At 40.3% G+C, this 21,961-nt stretch overlaps 1 protein-coding gene across 2 annotated transcripts in view; it reads right to left on the bottom strand.

Annotated features, from left to right (window-relative positions):
• ABLIM1 (actin binding LIM protein 1) overlaps positions 1 to 21,961 on the bottom strand; it is a 143,586-nt gene that overhangs the window by 65,499 nt on the left and 56,126 nt on the right. For both annotated transcript variants that reach the window (XM_027789243.2, XM_055797763.1), the window contains exons 5-6: positions 12,362 to 12,488; positions 11,195 to 11,288 (exon numbers count right to left, since the gene is read on the bottom strand). In XM_027789243.2, coding sequence (XP_027645044.1) covers positions 11,195 to 11,288; positions 12,362 to 12,488 — 221 coding nt within the window. The remainder of the gene's footprint in view (positions 1 to 11,194; positions 11,289 to 12,361; positions 12,489 to 21,961) is intronic.

A 21,961-nucleotide genomic window follows, 5' to 3' on the forward strand; every position in this document is an offset into this window, starting at 1 on the left:
AACACTCCGTAAGAGTATGTTTGTCAGAGCCAAGATACAGGAATTTTGCTTCCCACCTTGTTTTCTTCAGCTCTGTATAAAATCAACATTTCTAGTTAGCATGGGAAAACTATTCCAACAAAATAACCGTGATATAACATATTACTATGGTGATGAACAGGAAAGAGGTGATGGACATAAAGGAGAAAGGGATACCTAACATAATTTGCTACTATTCAGTTTTCAACAGAGTACAGGGTCTCCATGATTGTTGCCTCAGCAGCAGTAGTTCAAGGGTGCTGCAGAGATAAGTCTGGATAAAGTCTTTTACTGCATCAGTTCTTACCCTCCTCATTGCTAGGAAAAAAACATTTTCCAGCCAACATGCAACTACTTTACAGAATTCAAAGCAACAGCAGATTGATCTGTATGGATAACAAATCTTTTTCTCCAAATCCTACATGTAAAAGTCAATTCTTAACATTTTAACTCGTATTCAAATGATTTATAATGCTCATTCCAGAGACCTCTGTAAACCACAAAACATCCTAAGCTAGTTTCACAGACAGTTTCAATGCCAGAGTATCCGTGTTGCTGGTGATGAAAAGGTGCTTCTCTTCCTGCGTCCTATTTTCCCCTCTTACAAAGAAAAAGGCTTGTCATAAATGTCATACACACCAGATATCTATCCAAAGAACTATTAGACCTGTATAATTTTTTACTGTAGTATGAGCATGTAATTAAAATCTACCCATTTTGTGCTCCAGGTGGCCATTTCAAACAGATAATCACCCACAAAATACTCATGTGTATCCTATTTCTTCATCTGTAAAGCACCTGCTTAGTAAAGACAGGTGCTAGTTCTGTGGATTTCAAAGTGCTTACAGATTCCAGACATATCCTTTGGTTCTGTTTCTCTTTTCTTCCCCCTGCCCCCTGGAAAGTACCCTGACAAAGCAGACAAAAGAGGGGACTGAGTCCTCCCTGAGTGAGCAGTGAGCACAATACCAGGATGGAGCCTATTACAAACAGGTGACAGCTACAGGCTTGCCCCAACAGGCTGGTCTCCACTTCTCCAGTTTCAAACCTGTCATTGCTGCATTCCTCCCAATAACTACTTTTTACAGGGGACATGTCTACATTCTATCCTGCTCTTTCTAGAAGCCAGTAGCAAACTCTCCAGTGAAAGCAGGACTTAAAAATGAAAGAGCACAATCCTGCAAAGAAATATTTCACCACTTTACCCATTCTTTGTGGTGATCTCAGTCTGTGAGAAACAAAAAGCGGCTGAAATAATTTTATATTGCTACAGAGTGCATTCTCACCCCTATCCCTACAGCCCAATCGACGGTAAGACTGTGACACTGGAGGAACTTTTGTTTTCAGTGAAAGTATTTTGGTGCAGGGATCATTATTAATTTTGTATCTCTGACGTGGATGATTGTGAGCAGGTAGCACGAGCACAATGCAAAGGTTTAAAAGATGAACAGAAGCAGCAATATGAGCTACAAAATAAAAATAGAGTATTATGTTTTCCCTAAAGCAGGCTGTTCCGAGAGGAGAACAAGACGTGCTCTGCAGTGACAACCATGCCACTGAATTCTTAATACAGCTATGTACCAAGTAAAATAAAGTCACTCAGGTAAGTTGCTCTTCTACTAAAAGCTGGTACATATTATGTGCACCTTTACAACATGAAAAAGCTACTTTTTTGAAGTATCTGTTGTGTGTTACTGGAACACATGCAATGCCTGCGTATCACAAAGGCTGCTGTTGGTGGCAGGTATACTAATATAAATGCCTCTACTGAAATGTCATTATGTCATTTTGAATTATTTTGATCAGCTTGCTAGAGTTTTTCAGTAATATTAAGTGCAAGAAACACACTAGAGAACATTTAACTAAGAAAAGGTAGAAGCTGAAGATGCTGTGCTAGGAAATAGAGATCCTAATCAGCAACACGACTCACAAAAGCAATTTCTACAGATAAGCCATGGTTTTATAAGCACCCGCAAGATTTCACAAATCCCTTTGTGGCAATAAGGAAGCTTTTATTGGTTATTTTTTCAAATTACTTGTTACAACTCGCTTCTTATTCACCACCCCTACATTCTCTTAACATTCCTCCCCTTCCTATTGATGTTCAAATTGACTGAAGGATGGTTTCCAAACCACTGCTGAGAAGTTGACACCTTGATTATGCTGCCACAGCAACTGAACTTCTGTTGGGGCTCTGTCAACTTGAGATACTCTTTTGTCAGCTTTATATAGCAAGTCTTTCCCAACTACAGATACCCCTCTTGCCAAATTCAATCTTCTGATATGGGGGTGGGGGTGGAATCCCCAAAATGCTGTTAGAAAGGTTTTTACTTGAAGCAATTGATGTTATTTTTCTGGAAGTATAGTTATTCTAGATTTTTGACCACGTGCATAGTGTGGTGTTCTAGGCAATTACAGCAGCATATTTTTCATCAGGGAAGGGTAGTCCAAATTAAGTTAAATCTACATTACTACTCTGCTACCTAGACAACCTTTCTGAACCATCTACCCATATCCGAGTTATTATTAAACTTTTCACTTCCGCATTTTTAGGCAAACAAACCCACATTAGGGGGAAAAAAACCAATCGGTATTCTACATTCACTGATAAAACATGTTTCTCAGCCAACAGTCAGTGAGACTGGAAACAAACTTTAACCTTATTTCTATGCAACAAATCTCCAGAAGTGATCAAGAGAGCCAACAAATTGTATCAAGAATGATCTGAGATAAAGAATTGCATTGCTCCTCCATACATCAGCAAGCAGTTGCAATCAGAAACAGCCCAAGCCCCATGCCGTTCTCCTCTCTTACTGGCAGTTTAAAAACAAAAAAGGGAGAGTTATCTGCTCTCCCTTTATCTAAACCACATAACTACACACAGCCTTTTAAAAAAATCCTTCTGGTGCACAGAACAACATTACAAGTACCCTGTTTTGATACCACTGGTAAGCTATTCAGTCACATCGCAAAGCTGCACCACCTTCTCCCTGCCAAAAGAAAGCCATGACCCCTTCCAGTTCAGATCTAGTTTCACAGGAAGGGGCTTACCTTCTGCTAATCTTCAGTGTAAATCCATTCCCTCCTCAGCCTGGCGGGCAGACTCCCTGCACCTCCGTTCAGACTGGGAGCACTACCAGAAGCAATGTGCAGATGGCTTGTGTTCTCACAGAAGCAGCTCACAGGGAAGTGCTGTAACTACACCCAGCCCCGAGTCTCACTCCTCCTCTGCTCGCACTCACGCGCTCTCCTGCACACACCCACCAAAACACCAAATAATCCTCCCTGCACATCAAACCCACTCCAGCAGTAACTCAGCCAACCTATTCTGAAAAAGGGGGAAAACACCAGCCCAGGCAGGGACAGGACCGTTCCTCATCACTTGTGTGTCACTGTTTGATGTTGCTACAACTCAGAACGTTTTTCTCTTGGGGAGAGGTGTCTGTGGAATATGAGATTAGTGCTGTCTTTCTCTAGAATTTATTAAATATTATTTCCACAGCTATCAAAGAATTTATACAGCCTCTTGAGTGATAGTCTAGTTTTGTCAGAAACAATTACACTGAGATTGTATTCTAGTCCAGTTCAGATAGATGCAGGCAGAGTGCTGGGGCCACCGCTCACACTGCTGCTACACGTATCCCTTTATCCCATTTGCATGTTCAGGGTGAGATCACGCTTCAGACACAGCCTATGAACATTGGATGAGTTTACAGCGGGCCCTGTGCACTGACCACATCTGATGTCTCAACGGGTATTTTCCACAATCAAAAAGGCCCTGTGGTCTGCAGTATATACCTGTCTGACTACAAGGGCAAACGACCACAGCAGTGCTGCTGCTTTTTCTTACCATTTACCCGGGACATTCAGGCAACATGTTAATGTTTTCTCATTTACTGTAACAGCACTAAAATTAAACACACAAAGCAAATGACAAACCTAACAAAGCATGCACTAAGCTCCACTACTTCTCATTTGCTGTGTAGCCCTTCTCCCTGCATTTTTATGGTGTGTAAAGGTGACAGTGGTAACTGGGAGATACTGGTTGAGAGCAAAGTCTCTCCCGAGCCTGTAAGACGCCCAAACCAGCAGATGCCTAGTGCTATGAAAACAGAATGGTAATACATTGTTCAGGGATATTATTTTACCACAACTTTAATGACCACTTTTACCACCAAAACCAAACCCTTATGGATCCATCATACCACCAGTCTTTGTTCATTTCATTAATTGCTTCATTTATAAGCCTTTTAAAATTTTACAACACCTCAACCTGTATTACCAGTATAGGTTACATCATTAAAATCCAGTAAATGACACATTTTGTGATACTTGCTCCATAACTACTATGAAAACAGCCTTACTAAATACTTCATTCAGCAGAATAATACATGTTAGTCCTTCATTTAACATTTCTGAATGGAATTGAAATCAAACTCATTTGTTTTAAGAGATTCTCTGCATGGCTCCTCAACCTAGAAAGCACAGGACCAGATGCATGAAGGTACTGAAATACCAAACTAAACTCTGTACTGATCTTTGCAGAGAAGTGTGATGTTTTCACGTGAGCTATGAGCATAAATCTCCTTAAAATAAATTACTTAAACATGCAGACTACTGAGTTTCCCTGAAAGTCAATCAACTGAAGCATCTGAACACTAATACACTTACAAGAGCAAAGTTGCTTACATGGATGTTGGCAGAAGGCACATCCCTGAACAACATAAACAGGCATTGTTTGAATAAATAATTTACAATTCATATATGAAACAGCAATGTTGTTCTGTCATCTATTTGTTATTTATTTCAAACAGACACATTCACATCTAAAGAACCAGTTCCTAGATCTAGCTCTGAAAACAATACTTGGAGAAACTTACGGGCTCTTTGGGCTCACATTCTTTGCCTCTTAAATATGGATACAGTTTCCTTAGACAATCACAGCAGCTTTCGCTGTTTGCTTGGATTCCCCTCCTCCTGCCCCCCCTTACTGTTATTTATTTCTAACTTCAGAAGTCAAGGTGTCTCAGAATTGACTTCTTTCAGAGTCATGAATACTGGCACATTGAAGTGACACTATCTACAAGTACTAAACCTCCTTCACATTAAATGCTGCATCTTAAATTACTACTCCTCTTTAAAATCAGGCAAAGCTCACCATAAATTACAATATCAAAACCACATTTTAAACTTGACCTTGCAGGCTGAAGTCAAGGGAGCCTTCTGGTGCCCTGGCATTTCTCTTTTCAGGTCCATCTGTTAAAATGACGTTATGCCACTGCTTACAAGGTGGGGTGTAAGTTTCAATAGTGCACAGAAAACAAACACAGGGCAGGCAGCAGCCCATTAGAACAGGAACTTGAGTTACGCACAGCCAGGAGAAATCACACAATGGCTATTTATTTGCAAATGAATATTAAGCAAGTACCATTATGAAAATAAATGCGTAGAGTAGCAAAACGGTTGAGGGATTTGATAGCAGATATATACATCTTTATCTCTAGACTGTGAGATCAAATCCTGTTCATATCAGCAAAAGCCAAAAAAAAGTGAAAATCTTAAGACCTGAATCTTATTCTCAGGCTTTCTGTATGACTTCATGCAAAATCTCCACCTGTTTCTGCCTGATGTTGTCTTTCTGCAGAACTAAAAAAATACTACTTAGAAGTTCTGTAAAACACTTCAGATAAGCAATGATGAAATATATAGGTATTGGTGTGATCCACCATTCTCTGAAGTCAATGGAAAGCTTCTCATTGGAGAATAGTTACATTGTGTATGATAACCACATTAGACAAAAATTATGGAGGCTAGCATCTTTCAAATGGCTAAATATGTGCTGAATTTTACTTCGATTTCTGGAGTTATACATGTCTACATAGAAATTTACAGGATTAGGGTCAAATGGGCCTCTTTCAATAGGCAAGCCTTGAAGCTATGAAAAAAATAGCTTAGTGAAAAACCTCACTCTTACTATGCTGTTACTGCCCAATAAAAATGTTTTTCATCAGAGTTAATGGAAAATTAGTAATTTTTTATAAATAAAGGTTCTTTTCTGCTGGAGAAACCCAAGGAAAAACACTCATCTCTATTGCCTTGACAACATTTCCTGAAATACTCAAGTATTAAAGTATCCAGTATGCTCAAGAAGTCGCAATATCTTATTTCATATTGGATACTTAATCACACTTACTGTGTTAGCGTGCACTCATCTATCATCTGCGATTATTTGTCACAGAAAGTTATGTCTCAAGTAATACATGAGAAATACCTGAGCCGACATAAATGCACGTGGTATTTTTCTTGCATATTTTCATGAGTATTGAAAGTTGTTAGATCTATGGCCTAGAAAAAAGAGCATTCTTCTGAGATATGCGAATATTGCACAATAAGTACTGCTTCTAGTAATGCATTTCTTAAACTCAGCAGAGGGATCACCTCTACGGAATAGCTGGAGGGAGTCCACCCTCTCAGGGCCTGAATCTTCAGGTTTAACTCAAACCCTGGACTTTCTGACAGGCTTTACTGATGGTGCCTACCAGGGGCATGGCATAGCTACTTCTGAGACAAGGACTCTGAGGACCACACCAGGAGCACCTGTCTCTCTCACTGGCTACTCATTGTAGAGGACTGAAAGCCTGATTTTTCAGAGGTGCTGAGCCATATTAAGAGACAAAAATGAGCAGGAGCTGCAAGCCTGCAATGATGCAAAGAATCTCAATTTCTATTTAAATTGAAAAAAAAAAAAAAAACCAACCCAAAAACGTTTTACTAGAAAAAAAGATACCACCAGCCTCTGTGAACCCAAAGCTTGGCTTCACGCTTTCATCTCCCTTCAGTTTTTCTACAGACTGTCCCAGATGTAGTAAGAATAAGGAGAAAATAAAGCAGCACTACAGTGGCATGCTGTTAATGACTTCTGATTCATTAAAGGGAAGTGTTTGCAGACAATGTACTATATACTTCCCAGCAATCTCTTCCAATAATTTCTTTAGATGAATATGATGAAATAGTATACTCTGTTCTGACATAACAAATAATTTTATTGAAAAATAAAATGAAAAATACTGCTCAGTGTATTTACTACTACCATTTATTAACAAAGACAAAATACAGTGCTTTGTTTTTTCCCCCCCCACAATGTTAGTAGGTATAACTCGGGCTGGTCAGTGATGCTATAACCTATACCTAGACAGTTCCTGTAATTCTGCTGCTTCACACCAAGAAGATGGTTTCCTTCCCAAGACATGCAGCAGGACAAGAGACAACCACATGATATACATCCTCAAAAATACCCAGATTTGCCAAGGAAATGTTGCCAAAGGAAACAAAGAGGGAAGACAATAATCCTCCCACGAGAATCTCAAGCTTCATCAGAATTAAAATTCCAGGTGCACTGAAAGGTTGCAGGTGATTTCCTGTACAGGATAAGGAGATTGTTAATTGTCCTGCCTCAAACAGTGCTGCAGCCCTCCCTGAACTGTGGCATCCTGTTCTGTGAATTATGTTCTGTGGCTGCTTCTGATACCTCATCTCCGTTATTACCAGAGGATTTATGTCATGCTCTGACCCCATCCTTAAGAGTACCTTTTCTGCCCAAAGCAGGCATACGTGCTGACACATGATTTTCTGATCCTAAGTTTTGACATATTAGTTCCTTTAGTCTAATTTAGATGCATCAGTACTGCCCCTTTGGAACAGTGCATCTCTGACAGCGTAAAAGGTTTCTAGGACAAGCCAAGAAACTAGTCCATGGTTCTGCTAAATTGCTCTGATTATTGAATGTTAGCTGCTCACCTGTATCTTCTAATATTTTGAAGCATCACTTAATGACAGAAACTGCTTGAATGTCTCCTCTGCATCTGCATTCCCAGGTGGTACCTACAGAACTCTATTCACAGACTATCCATGCCATCCAGAGGGAGCTTGACAGGTTTGAGTGGTGGGCCCAAGCAAATCTCAAAGTTCAACAAGGCCAGGTGCAATGTCTTGCACATGGCTTGGGACAATCCCCAGTATCCATACAGGCTGGGTGGAGAATGGATTGAGAGCAGTCCTGAGAATAAGCACTTGTGGGCGGTGCTGGTGGATGAAAAGCTCAACATGGCTCGACAATGTGCACTTACAGCACCAAAAGCCAACCAAATCCTGGGCTGCAGCAAAAGAAACATGACCAACAGGTTAAGGGAGGTGATTCTTCCCCTCTACTCCACTCCTGCTAGTCCCCACCAGGACAGAGTACGGCATTCAGCGCTGCGGCTCCCAACATAAGAGGGACACGGACCTGCTGGAGCGAGTCCAGAGGAGGCCACAAAGATGATCAGAGGAATGGAGCTCCTCTCCTATGAAGACAGGCTGGGAGAGTTGGGGTTGTTCAGCTTGGAGAGGAGAAGGTTCTGGGAAGGCCTTACAGCAGCCTCCCAGTACCTAAAGGGGACTACAGGAAAGCTGGAGAGGGACTTTTTACAAGGGCATGTAGTGATAGGACAAGGAGGAATGGCTTTAAACTGAGAGAGGACAGATTTAGATTAGGTATTAGGAAGAAACTCTTCACTATGAGTGTGATGAGACATTGGACAGGCTGCCCAGAGCAGCTGTGGATGCCCCATCCCTGGCAGTGTTCAAGGCCAGGTTGGATGGGGCTTGGAGCAACCTGGTCTAGCGGCAGGTGTCCCTGCCCATGGCAGTGGGGTTGGAAATAGATGATCTTTAAGGTCCCTTCCAACCCAAACCATTCTGTGATTTGTTCTATAATTCTATTCAGACTGTCAATACATACTGTAATGCAGTTAAGCCAATGTCTGAACGGCCTCCCTGACGTCACAGTACACATTTTTACAGTGAAAGTTTCAGCCTTCAAGAATTGCACTGTATGTGTAATTCAACTTCTACAGGCTTTAGAGGAGTTTGGTCTTAGTTACATATTGAGAACTGCTGCTGCCCTCTACTGTATTATTATGAGTTATGCCTCTGATAATCAATGAGAGCCACAAATATTCAAGCAAAATTTCTAGTCTCACCCAGAACTCAACATGCTTAATATTTCCATGTATTGATAAGATCATTCAAAAGGTCTGTTTCTAATTCATCAGCATATTCTGATTCTGCAGGGGCTAGGTGAAATGGAAAAATCTTTGGGTTTGTAATCTCATTTTGACTCTTAGAAGAGGTGGATTCTTGCAAGAGGTTGGTCATATTTCATTGCTTCACCAAAACGTTGTCTCTTCTGATAATAAATAGCTACCAGGAGAGTAAGAAACCAACCCTGGGACCAAATTGCTGCATCAAGGTTCTGCCTGGGACACAATGTCTCTGATAATGTAAGCTAAAGTTCAGGTTATGATGGACACCTAAATCCTAGGTCAATCGACTGAATCTTTCCTTAGTCTCAATTTATTCGGTTCTGAAAGGATACAGCTGATGATCCTCTCAGCAAGCTAGGTTTCTTTCTCACTGATGCAAGGAAGAGTAACATGAGTGTAAGCTTGCTATATTCACTTCCATCACACAGAAGGCTCCAAATAGGAATAGCTTATTTCTTCCCAGCTCTCCACAGGCTCCAATTACCTTCCCTTTTATAATTTTCATCTCCATGTCTCTGAACAGGCTGCATTGCTTGTATCATGTCATCTAAAATAAGTTTAGAATTATTTTATGCTTCCCAAACTCACTTCTCTCCTGCAGTGCTTCCTGCACTGGAATGCAACTATGGGGTCACCAATACATAGTACTAAAATGAAAAACTCATCAGTAGACGGGAATAGATAAGCAGACGGTAGCAGACCACTAGATTAAAGCCAGAGACACAGCCTTCCTACTCAAAGAAAAACTCAGATTGTTCTAATTATCTATGCAGGCTTCCAAAGGAATTAGACACACATTGCAAAGGAGGCAGATTCAAGAACCTGGCTAATTAAAAAATTGTACTTCCTTCCAACAGATGCAGTGACAAATGCACGGCGTGTCCACACGCGTTCAGAGTCCCTCATTTGGTGGCTACCAGCCTGGTTAATATTCCAAATATTGGACTAGAGAAACCCCCAGAACTAGAACCACAAGCTTTTACCACTTCATGTCAAACCTGAAACTATTTATATGAGGGCTGACACAGTCTTACACCCATAGCAGATGCAACACAAATAGGAGAACCTGTAATACATGTTCACCAGCAAATCCCAGCTCCTTTTATTTCTGTAACACTTTCAAGGTTTATTTTCTGTTATTCACTGAAAAACATACAGTACATCCAGTTTCCTCTTCACTTGTAACTGAAGTTCTTTGTGGTTCCCCATTTATTCCACAAACTTTATTATGTAAAGGCCTTTTTCCAAGGAAAAGTAGGGTATTAAAAATCACTAAAGCTGGAGTCAAGCCATACACCCAGCCCCAGACCTGAGTTCAAAGCTTAGGTTCCTTCCATTGAACAGAATTTCCTACAGGGAAAAGAGAGAACAGTTTTGCTTCTCATATCTCAATGACAGCGTGACAAGGAAAGTCCTCTGCACTTTTGCCCCTTAAACATTTTGAAGATGACACAGAGGAATCCATGCATAGTTCAAAGATTCCAGCTCAAAGGAGACTCATCACAGCCACAGGAGAAGGAGACCAGTACTGACAACAAAAGATAGAAGTCTAAAAAGATTTGGTCAGTTTCAATGAGAACACTGAGGACTCCAACTAAGAGTCAACAAAAGAAGTGGTTCAGATGGTTTCTACCTTCTCATTTCTGGACATGTAATTTACCTCTCCAGTACCTTCTGCCCTCTCACCTTCTCAGCCTCATTCAGATCATTTGGCCTCATTTAAAAAGAGAAATCTCTTGTCATAAGTTTTGGCAAACTTACAGTTCCCACAGGTGATTCCAATACTCAAATTACTTCTAAAAGTATACCAAACCTGACACAGAACAAGCAGTGCAACAGACTCTGTACGTCACCATTACAAGAGAAACACAGAAACCACAGATCCATAGAAACTAGTGCAGTTAATTCCCTATCACATACTTTTCCTGATGACTGCAAAGCTAAACCACTGAAAATATTTCTGAAAATTAGCAACTTTGCCTTAAAATCAGTAGAAAAAGCTTTCTGATGAGAATTCTTGTATTCTCTGCGGTTGCATGAGGACACAATGGGACATGGCCCAATTCTTACACTCTGTTTTACAAAACACCTACCTCTAGGACTTTCCCAGTAATGAACTGGTGACATGCTTCACATTTGACTCCAAAAAGAACTTGATAGTCCTTTTCACAATAAGGAGCACCATCTCTGAAAAAGAAAATTCACAAATCGCCTTTTAATAAACAGGTTACACCATGACCTACACTTTTGCCTTGCCTTCAGCCTCAAACTCCTACACACAGCAATAGGTAAATGGGAGAGAGTTCAAGGGAAATATTTTGTTGTAAAAAAAAAATAAAAAATCCTATTCTCATTAGTGCCTCTTGGAATTATTCCTTAAAGTCCCATCAAGAAAAGGCATCCACTGAAGTAAACCTTATTCTTTAGAATATACTCTCTACACCTACAGGTGGTGCAATTTGCACTTCAGCAAAAAAAAAATGTTTGGTAGCCTACAAGAGTATAAGCAGTTACTTTTAAGTGTAAGTTACGTAGTTTTTTAGTACAAATAAGGAACATATAGTAAAAGTGGAAACACTAGTCAGCTTAGGAGTATTTCTCAGGCACCGACCTTCTCTTGAGAAATTACAGATGCTTTTTTTTATTAAACATTATATAGCCCTTAATGACAGGTTTCTGAAACAGTTTCCCTATTTTTTCACTGTGTTGTATGCTTGAGGAGGGGGAACAGAGACTGTATCTTCATTCCCTCTATTTCATCATTACACTACTTTTCCCCATTCTCCTCCTCTACACTTCATTCTGCTCAAAACCCTCTTCAACAGTTTCTTATAAAAGAGATGAGAAACATAGTGTCAGGTCAATTACATCATCGTGCTTACTCTATCCCCTAGCAAAGGCAGGCAATGGACAGGTTCCTTTCCCCCTCCCCCCAACCCCTTCAAAATCTCATGTTGGAAAGCATAAAGGCACAAAGCTTTACCTGGCTAACACAGAAAACATGCAGGAATTCAGCTAATCCTTTGTAGGAACATGGAGATATACCCTCTTCCATACTGGTATTAAATATAGACTACTATCATTAAATACCACCTTCCACTCACAATTTTCAGTTTCCTTTCCTAACTCAGCTCTCATTGGGAACAAAGATTTTGGTGTATACAGAAAGGTGCTCAGAACTGGATTTTGAAAGATGAATTCTGCTGCAAGCTCTTCTTCATTAGCAACAAGAGTGCAGAAGAGATGCAGAAGTTACTCACTTGCTGATGTATTCCCCGGTTAGGACCTTCCCACAGGCCTTGCACTTAAAGCATCCCAGGTGCCACTGCTTATCCAGAGCTAGCAATGCTTGTCCATTTTTTATGTCTCTTCCACAGCCAGCACAATCTGCAAATAAACAAACAAACACGTTTGTTGACAGTTACTTGGTTCATTAACCCTCACTAACCACACACTCATTGCAGTACTCTATTACGGAAGGAGAGAACTGCGCAGCAACGCAAATGTATGTCTTCCTTCCCTCAAACACTTTCCAGGTCCTGTACAAAGGTTCAGTCTTCCTTATTACAGACATACTTAGTAGAAAAGGGAAAGTACCTCTTCTGTTTTTCACACTGTTTATGACTCGAAGACAAGCTCTGAACAAAATTCAGATTTTGTTAGGAACGAGCTACACAAACCATCACCGCAAAAAGTTCCTGTCTTCTAAAGCCATCGGTATTATTCCTCGTATTGCTTTGAGCACGATCTTGATAGCTGACACGGAGCTGGCGCGGGCGGCCCGGGAGCGCCGGCGGGGTGCTGCGCTCCCCCGTTGGGTGGCAGCACAGCCCGCTGTGTCCATCCCGTCAGGGCCGGGGGCACGTCTCAGCCAGGAACCGAGGGAGAGACCCCTTCTCAGGGCGAGCCTAGGGCAAGGGTGACAGCATGCCAGCAGCGATGGCTGCAGGGCAGGGCAGAGCGTGCTGTCTTTCACCTGCAGGTGTGAGAAACTGTAGTTCTCACGCTCTCTAACTGGCATAAGGGTTCTCACGCAGGGATTTCGGTACTACCTTGGTAGTTGACACTCAATTTTCACTGTGATTCTGAAAGACTCTTTGATGGCAGAATGCAAAGCTGAAGCCAGGAGCACAGAATGCCCTCTGTCCCAGAGGATGCCACAACATCTTATGTCAAATCAGAAATTTTTGGCTCAGCCCCAAGCTCCCATTCCTCTCCATTCAAACATAAAACACCCAAAGAGATTTCCTGGTAAGGGGCAGTTCAACACATGGTAAGATCTGAAGAGACTGATGTGGCAGCCAGCACTGAACTGCAAGGGTTGTGCTGCAGCTTCTGTGCCCAGCCTCGGGGGACAGAGACTGAGGGAAGGGAAGGCCTGGAAGACCAGTGAAGCAGAAAGGGAATGCCCATCAACTGAGGCACACATGAAAACCACAGAGGACACAGCCTAGAACAAAGGATTTTCCATATTTTATTACCCAAAACTCAGCGTTTCATTGGCAAATGTAACACCCTCTCCATACGCCCAGAACATCAACAAATAGCAACAAATGGAGCCCAATAAGAACAGAGCAATCTGAGCAGTTAGAGCCCAGGCACCAGGGAAAAGACCATCCTGGCTGCACTGCTCAAGCTGACTGACCAGGTACACCCTGAAAACCTCCATCTCCTCATGGGTTTACAGCCCAGGAAGCACCACACCTCACAAAAGGGCAAGTCCAAGTTTATTACCGCAACTGATAATGAGAGGAGTCACTCCTTTTGACACCAAAGGGCCTGACTTTTGTTTGCTGGATAATGAGCCAAGAGAGCCTCAGATATCTGCTGTGCATTCCTGCTATCCAGGTCACCATTTGCAGCATGTCCCTCATTCTGTCACTGCTTTTCTTCTTCTCAAATCCCTTAAAAAAAAGGGGGGGGGGGGAGGGGGCAGTATGGGGACTAAGCACATGGTATCTTGTGATGAAATGCAAGCCACAAACTCTTGACATGACTTGGACTTGAAAAGCAACCCTGAGAAGTCCCAATATCAGGACTCTGCTCTAAAGGGCAAATGTTACAAATTGAAATCATGAAACGCCAAGGACTGACACGATGTAATAGATCCCTCTGTTCTTCCATGGCACTCTGTAATGACAGCAAAGGCTGGAACAGGTCACCAAGGGAAGCTCTGGAATTTCCAGCACGAGGCTGTGCAGGGGACTAGCAATCAAACATCTGTCAGGATGGCTTTGGTACACTGATCTTACCTTTGGTTTTGGGAGGATACTGCATCATGTCTTGGGGTTCCTTCCAGCTCATTTTTTCTTAGGCTAAATCTGAGACCATGTGATTTGCCTTCCAACTGCGACAACAAATGGGATCTTTCCTCCAGTCTCAGCGAGTGCTGAACTGCAGTTTTAAACAGCACCCATTTCTCAGCTTCCTAGCACTACTGCTTCTCCCTAGTGTGCCAGCTTCCACATTCCTGACCTGAGGTCCTGCCAAATAGATTCCGTTACATTAATCGTTCCAAATACCTGCTCTGTTTTCCATGCTTTTTGCAGCTTTATCCATGAAGCTTCCATAAGGCTTAGATTTCTCAGATATGGAATGAAGAAAGATTTTTAAAGCACTTCATTTTGCTTCCAACTGAATTTCTGAAGCAGTGAAGAAAAGAAAAATTGCCTTACATAAAAGGTCTACTTAGTCCAGCATCTTTGTCTTTCCCGGTGTCAAAACCGGTTACATGGAGGAAGTAGGGATCTCTTTAGTATCTCTACCTGTTTAATTGCTTCTTCGTAAGCTAAAAGTAGTATCGCCACACTTACTGTTGTGTTCATGTGCAATACAAGGGATTGATAACATGCTTTTATCATTCTATAGCAACAATGATGTTTACTTAACTCTTTCTGGCTTCCTTGAAGTGTTTTGCATGACTAGAATAAAATCCTTATTTCCATTCTGTTAATATCACAGATACATTGAATGTCTAGAATCCAAGTAAACTAATGGTCCAGTACTGTCTTATAGGCTGAGATGGCTTTTAACTAAAAAAAAAAAAACAGTTGGGTATATACATGAAAAACTAGCAATTACCATTATCTCCTAAAATAGAAAGCAAATAAGGCTGGGCTAGGCTAAGAAAAGACCATTTGTTCATCCAAATTCTACAAATAAAACCTATTTATGATCTCAGGCCTCCATGAGGCACATTAAAGCCTTTGGCTGAATGTCACCAACACTCAACATATACAGGCAGGATCCAGTATCACACTAAGCACAGCCTGCAGCTGCCTATAACCTGTAACCAGCACATACTGCATCAGCCTATAACCTGTAACCATCACATACTGCAAATAAAAGGGCTGTGAGGTAAGACTAGTGGTCCACAACCACACGCCAGAGCAGACTTGTACTAAAAAAATTCTGAAAACCCTTCCCAAAATTTTGTGCAAGGGTACTCACAAGGTTCTCTCTGGCTTCATACCTGGGTCTAAGAGACTGCATTCCCTGACCTTTCTTGTGCTTTCTTTTTGTCATATAACCCAGATTCTTTCCTACTCCCATTCCTTGTACATCCATGCACGCAGCTGTGCCAAGATAATGAAAAGGAGGAGGAGGAGGAAAGCGTAGTATACTGGTTAAAATCCAGAGTGAACAGTACAGTTCCTATATGCACTTATGATCTAAAGAAAAGCATACCACAAAAAACACTATGTGGAATTACATTTAAGCTGAAGGAAGATTTTAGATATTCCATGGCACTGATTCTCATAAGAAATGTGTGTGTTGCACCCATACTCAGAATCTTCAGCTGTATGACAGCCATCTCTCAATAAAAGCACTGCAGTATGACTTCAGTAGGGACCCACTCACAAGAATGCTCTCCGGGAACATCAGGAAAATAATGTATTCCCCCAAAATGCATCCTAAGCAGGGAGAAAAAGATTGTATCAGAGAGCACCGGACATACAGTTACGCAAAGCATAGTGTAGCCTCCCTGGGCTGTCTGTGATGCCTCCACAAGCTATGTCCACTTGCTCAGACATGTATAAAAATTGATTTCACTCACTCTCATAACAGCATTAGCTGACAGCACCATTTTTTAGCCAAGCAAAGGCTTCTCATGTGATTCTCTGCCAGAGATGCTTAAGCATACCTGCTGTGTCTTTCACATACTCTGGCTTGGCCTACTCAATTTGAAGATATACCCTAATACATTTAAGCTATAGGTCTGGGATAAAATAGTCCCGAACGGTGACATATTTGATGTGTTCAGATACAAAAGCAAATGTCAATGCCACGACAAAAGGGCTGTGATTTGGAGTCAGCCCACCCAAAAGCATGGAAAAGTGGGGGGACAGGACAAAGGGAAGTACCATGGCACTATAATATTCTATATGATTAAGACCTCCACCCCCCACGCAGCCTAATTAAAAGATGTAGGCCAGAGTGAGCTGCTACCCATGACACCTTGCTTGTAAAGATAAGATGAGAAAATGCATCTCCCTTTTTAGCATCTGCATCACCCCAGACATCCAAGAGTGAAACATACTGCACAGCAACTCATTAATTTAGCAACTGCCTAAATTAAGCTGTAGATTTTTTTCCTTTGCCTCCCTCCCCTTCTCTCAGCCAATTGCTGTGCAGCCTCCTCACAGCACAGGTGGACTTGGAGCAGATACAGCTGTATTAACCCTAAGCACACTGCACATGACTTTACCCCACTCCCATTTGGATTGCTTTGACAATTTTCTAGCAAATACATCTTTATCTCACATTCTCTGCTCACCCCGTGTAACTTAGGAAAAGGAAATCATCTCTACCCTCTTTTGTCCTAAGGAACATGGTTATGCAAAGTCATGTGCATGAGCATACCAACTCTACTCCATGCAATGTTACCTCTGTGAACAGAGCTAGTAGCAGTCTCACTTAACAATGCATGATTAAGTCACCAAAAAGTTCCTTACAATCCTGATGGCCATTGCCATGTCTAGATAAAGTCTGAAGCTGCCACAACCCCCCCACCAGTCACAGGAGTGATACTTTTATTACACTTCTTTTGTTACTGCTCCCCTCCCTATAAAACACAGATACATTATTTTTATAAAGACAACACAAGCAGGCTTCTGCCCTGAAACAAGTAAGGGGTGTGTGGGGGGGGAAGTTTTATTGTTTGGAGTTTTTTTATTTTTTAGAAGAAATAAACAAGTTTTCATGGGACTTACACAGAAATATATTGTCAAGCATAGCTGGACCTAAAAAGCAAGTCATGAGGAACAGTGATTTGGAATTGAATAAAGAGGCGAATATTATAACTGGATTCAAGGTCAAGAAATTTTTAATTATAAATAACTCTTAGCCACCTTGAAAAACAACTTGCATGCCAATAATTCTTCTGTGGCAATTTGAAGAACTGGGCATTTCTCATAGAGTTAGGAAGACCAGAGTTTTTCCTCAGTCCCCTTTAACCACAGATCACGCAATGCCTTTTAAAGCCTTGTTTTAAAGTTAATGTTTTGATGGTATTACACAGGCTTTTCCAGATCAAGATATTTCTGTCAAAGCTAAAAATACCAACTCACTTTGTCTGTTTACAGTATAATAAATGCTTTCAAATTTAAACCATAACCATTTGATCATTGAACCATTTGAGTTCTGGAAGTCAGAGAAGGACATATTGGAATTTCACATCCAGGATTTAGATCTCACTATGTAACTCAAGAAATCTGTTGCCAGAGCCTTTCCTCTTTGCCAATGCAAGGATGGGAAATGTTTGTCAGAACAAAACACACTATTGCCCTTTTGCTAAAGGCAAAACAAACCCATGCAGGCAGCCTTGTACTCCTGAAATCTAACAATAAGAGGCTGAGTGCATACAATGGAGGGAAATACATTTCCCATGGGAAGTGGAGTATAGCTTTGACTGTTTATTATAAATGACAAGTTGGTAAAAAAATTTATATTTTCAAAAGAAATATTTAAAGAAAGTAAAATTATTTAATAAAATATGGAAAGAAGTCACAATGGCATGAACTAGCATTCTTTGCTTACAATGCAAGTCCCTGTTAACCATCTGTGAGTGCGTAACACTGACTTGCCTTTTTAAGAAACAGGTTAATATACATCTCGGATGTATCACTACTGTAAATAGCCCTTTCATCATCTGATGTAATTTAAAGTGATTTGGAAAGATGAATGCTCTTCATCAGCTCTAGTTAGTTAACACAACATTTTATCAAAGGAGTTTTATTTTTCCCCCTCTGTATTGATGTAAGCATTTGTGTTAGTCTTCTACACGGGAAAAGTAAACTGTATTTCCCTTCTTTCCACGCCTCCTTCCCAAAGGAGGCCAAACCAATTGATATTTTAACCTCGTACTCCTGCAAATTCTCCCTGCAAGCAACATACCACCAAGTTAGTCTTCTGTAACATCAACCAAACCCTTTATACAGGGGTTTGAACTGAAAACCAAAGGTTGAATGAAACAGGAGGAAGAAGAAAGAGCAGATGTGCTACAAACTAAGGGAAGAGTTTTTAATTGTTCTGCAAAAGAAAGGTAAAGATGAATTTTCCCCCGCAGCTCAGCACCCCCAGAGTCCCAACTGTAAAACTATGCTGAAGGATAAACCACAGGCAGGTATACCTCAGCTGAGGCAAGTCTTTACCCTGTTATTTCTTTTACCACACTTCAGTACTCTGATAGCTCCAGCTGAATACAAGTTCACAATTCCAACTCCTAGTACCCCAAGCGAACTGCTTAGTCAGCGAACGAGCTTCACTGTTTAATACCCAGCTCATGGATAGCACATTGTGTCTCTTCATCTGCAGACTATTTTGGGTAATTTTCAGTTGCTACTTTTGGAAAACAAGCAATTTCTACAGGATACAACCTCCAGCGATAGGAATGAAACAGATGACAACTTTTAGGAAGGTTTTTATGCCCTGATAACCCGTGGCAAACTACAGTCTAGCTAACAACTAATTCACTTTTTACATTCCTTTTAAGTGAGATCTGATTCCTGACTTCCTACCTGGCAGCCTTTCTGAACATGACAATTCACAAATACTCTTAGCTCTGAGGATCTCTCCCTATAGTTGTATTTTCCAAGCTAGTGATGCCTTCTCACGCAACACCCTTTACTGAGCAATTCCCTGCACTTCCCCCAGAACTTTCATTGGAATAACCTGTTGATTAGTACTTCTCTGGTAAAAGCTAAGGAGACGGGTATGTTTTGACTTCCAGGTTCAGGGTGGGGTTATGCTTACAGAAATAAGAACTGATACTTATTTAGTACATTTGTATAGTCTATTCACAATTGTTTCTGACCAATTTATATGTATCACAGAAGTTATAGAACAGAATTGGCAAACTGGACTGAAAACACATTCCTGAAAACCATTAATTCTTGTGAAGGAACATTTTCTGATAGAAAACTCATAAATCAGTAACTTTCTGCTCTGCCACAACTATAGTCTCAGTACAGTTACTGCTTTGTCTCTATCACCCAAAAGTTACTCTGTAACACTGCTTTGTAAACTTCCAGAGAAGGATCGAAGGCAATTTATAAAGCAGCAGTGAAAAATAATTGTAAAATAAGAAATAGCTGAGTAAATGGAGGCTACTTGACCAATTCAGCCATTGTTATGAAACATAAGCAAGGACTAAAATTCATCCAAGAAAGCAATTCAAATTACGAAAACGCCTCAAAATTTGCAAACATTCTTCAAAAGAGTAAATCTTGGAGTAATCACAAAAATGGGCCAGTGTCATTGGAAGGATTTATCAGGGGAATAGCTGCATATTCTTAGGTGTAATCTAATGGCCTTGCCAGAAAGGAACTGTGCTTGGGTTTGCATAATTTCTCTAAATTTTGTATCATTTCACACATGCTGATTAGCTTATTTTATTCTTAAAAAGGGGGGCAGGGTAAAATTTTAGATCCTCTGTATGCTCAATATATTGTCACAAATGTAATTGCCCTGCAAGGTTATTACAATCAAATTTAGGTTGAAGTCAGGTGAATTAAATACTGACATTTAAAAATAAAGGACTTCATTTAAAAATCAGAATTAAAAATTTTAATTAAATCAAAGTTAAAGATCCTAGTGAAAACACAAAGAAGAAACTTGCTTTCCTTTTCCTATATATGAACAAAATCGGGATGGTAAGATCTGCCACATTTAAAATCTTAAAGGACACAGTGATCCAAAGTAAATAGTTTTTTAAGCTACAGACCCTCGACAGATCAACAGTTCCAAAATTAAAATATATTTTAATGTATTTACTTTCTTTGTGTGTCTAGCAGATTTTAATAAGTTTCTGAAATTTAAAAAAATCATAATGCTATTTTATGCATTCCAATTAAATTTCAATTTCCATTCAAATAGAGCTTGACATAAATCATGAGCAAAAGTAGCCATGAGGGCAAAATAAAGATGTTAAAGAATATGATGAATTTATGCAGAACCTATATTAGCTTAAGTAAATGTGTACAGATATGGAGTATCCTCATGCTTATCAATTAGCCTTTTACAATTTAAAATCTAAATGTAAAACAAGGTTAAAGTTATTCTAATCAAGGTTTCCTGCGTTATTAGGTAAACCATGATTAAAATCAGTGACTCAAATCACAGTGTTTGAAATCAATCATGTCTGTGGTACATTTTTATTCTACGCTAAATCAAAAAAAGAGATATAGGACTACATCAAATAGTCAAAGCACATCAAGACACCCTTCTGTCAAGCCCCCAAAATCCTCAACTGAATCTTCAGTACCTAAACACAGGTATGCAGGCTTTAATGCCACAAAGGTATGTGAGTGTTTCTGTATCTTTAGCAGATGAGCCAGCAATTATGAAACAAAATCTTTGTGTTATAGCACACAAAAAATATTCAACATTTAAGGTTCCAAATTATACACAGGATTTCAAAAAATACATTTAAAAAAATGCATGTTCAAACCCAAAATTGTTGATCCTAAGTTCCCTGGGGTATGCACTATGTTGTGAGTGTGTATCCTTTAAGGCAAAAAAACAGGCTCCGTGTCTGACACACAAAGCCTATCCACATCTGGGCCACGTATTTGTACAATACCTATACACTATGTAGCTTTGACACACAGTGTGGAATTGTATGGTATTTCCTAAGAATGAGCTCAAAATCATGTGTTGGATGTTGCTTAAAACACTTTAAGGCCAAAAATCATTGCAGATAGCTTGCTTACAGTCAGCCAAGCTCATCCACCTCACTTATTTAAGTCTTCCCAATGGACTTGAAGGAGTTTTCAGACAGCTCAGGAAAAAAAGGATAAAGAACAAAATAATAAAAACTGAGTAAAAAGTGGCTAAACATTCACAAATCTTAGCTGCAGACTTTTCATGAGAACTACAATTAAAAGGAATTTTGCAACCATTTTATCACTCAGCTAATTTCTAATGAAGCAGTTTGTGATGCCTATAAATCAGCTCAGATGTTATTTCTGTATACTGGCAACAATCACCTATATTGTTTTCTAATGAACAGTCAGTTTTGTCCCGAATATAAAACTGCATTACAAATTAGAGAGTCTTTAAAGGAGGACTGCAAGTAAATTTGTTTCCTCTCCATTCTGATGCTTCATTGTTTAAAAAACAACCTCACTTCCCACCCCGCCCACCCCCACCCCTCTTTCTGGGTAGTGAGGCAGAAGATAATTCCCATTTTTTCCTGCCCCTTTCTTCTTTAAGAGGTAAGGTATGTTGGCTTTGCTCTAATTCCACATTACCAGAAACCTTGTTGGAAATTTCAGATATTTACTAGGAGCTTTACTGACTGCATCTTATTTGAAGATGATAAGGCTATTGAATAATTAACAAAGATATCTTTCTCCCAC

The sequence above is a fragment of the Falco peregrinus genome, chromosome 1 (genome assembly GCF_023634155.1).
Source record: "Falco peregrinus isolate bFalPer1 chromosome 1, bFalPer1.pri, whole genome shotgun sequence".
In the NCBI taxonomy this organism is placed as follows: domain Eukaryota; kingdom Metazoa; phylum Chordata; class Aves; order Falconiformes; family Falconidae; genus Falco; species Falco peregrinus.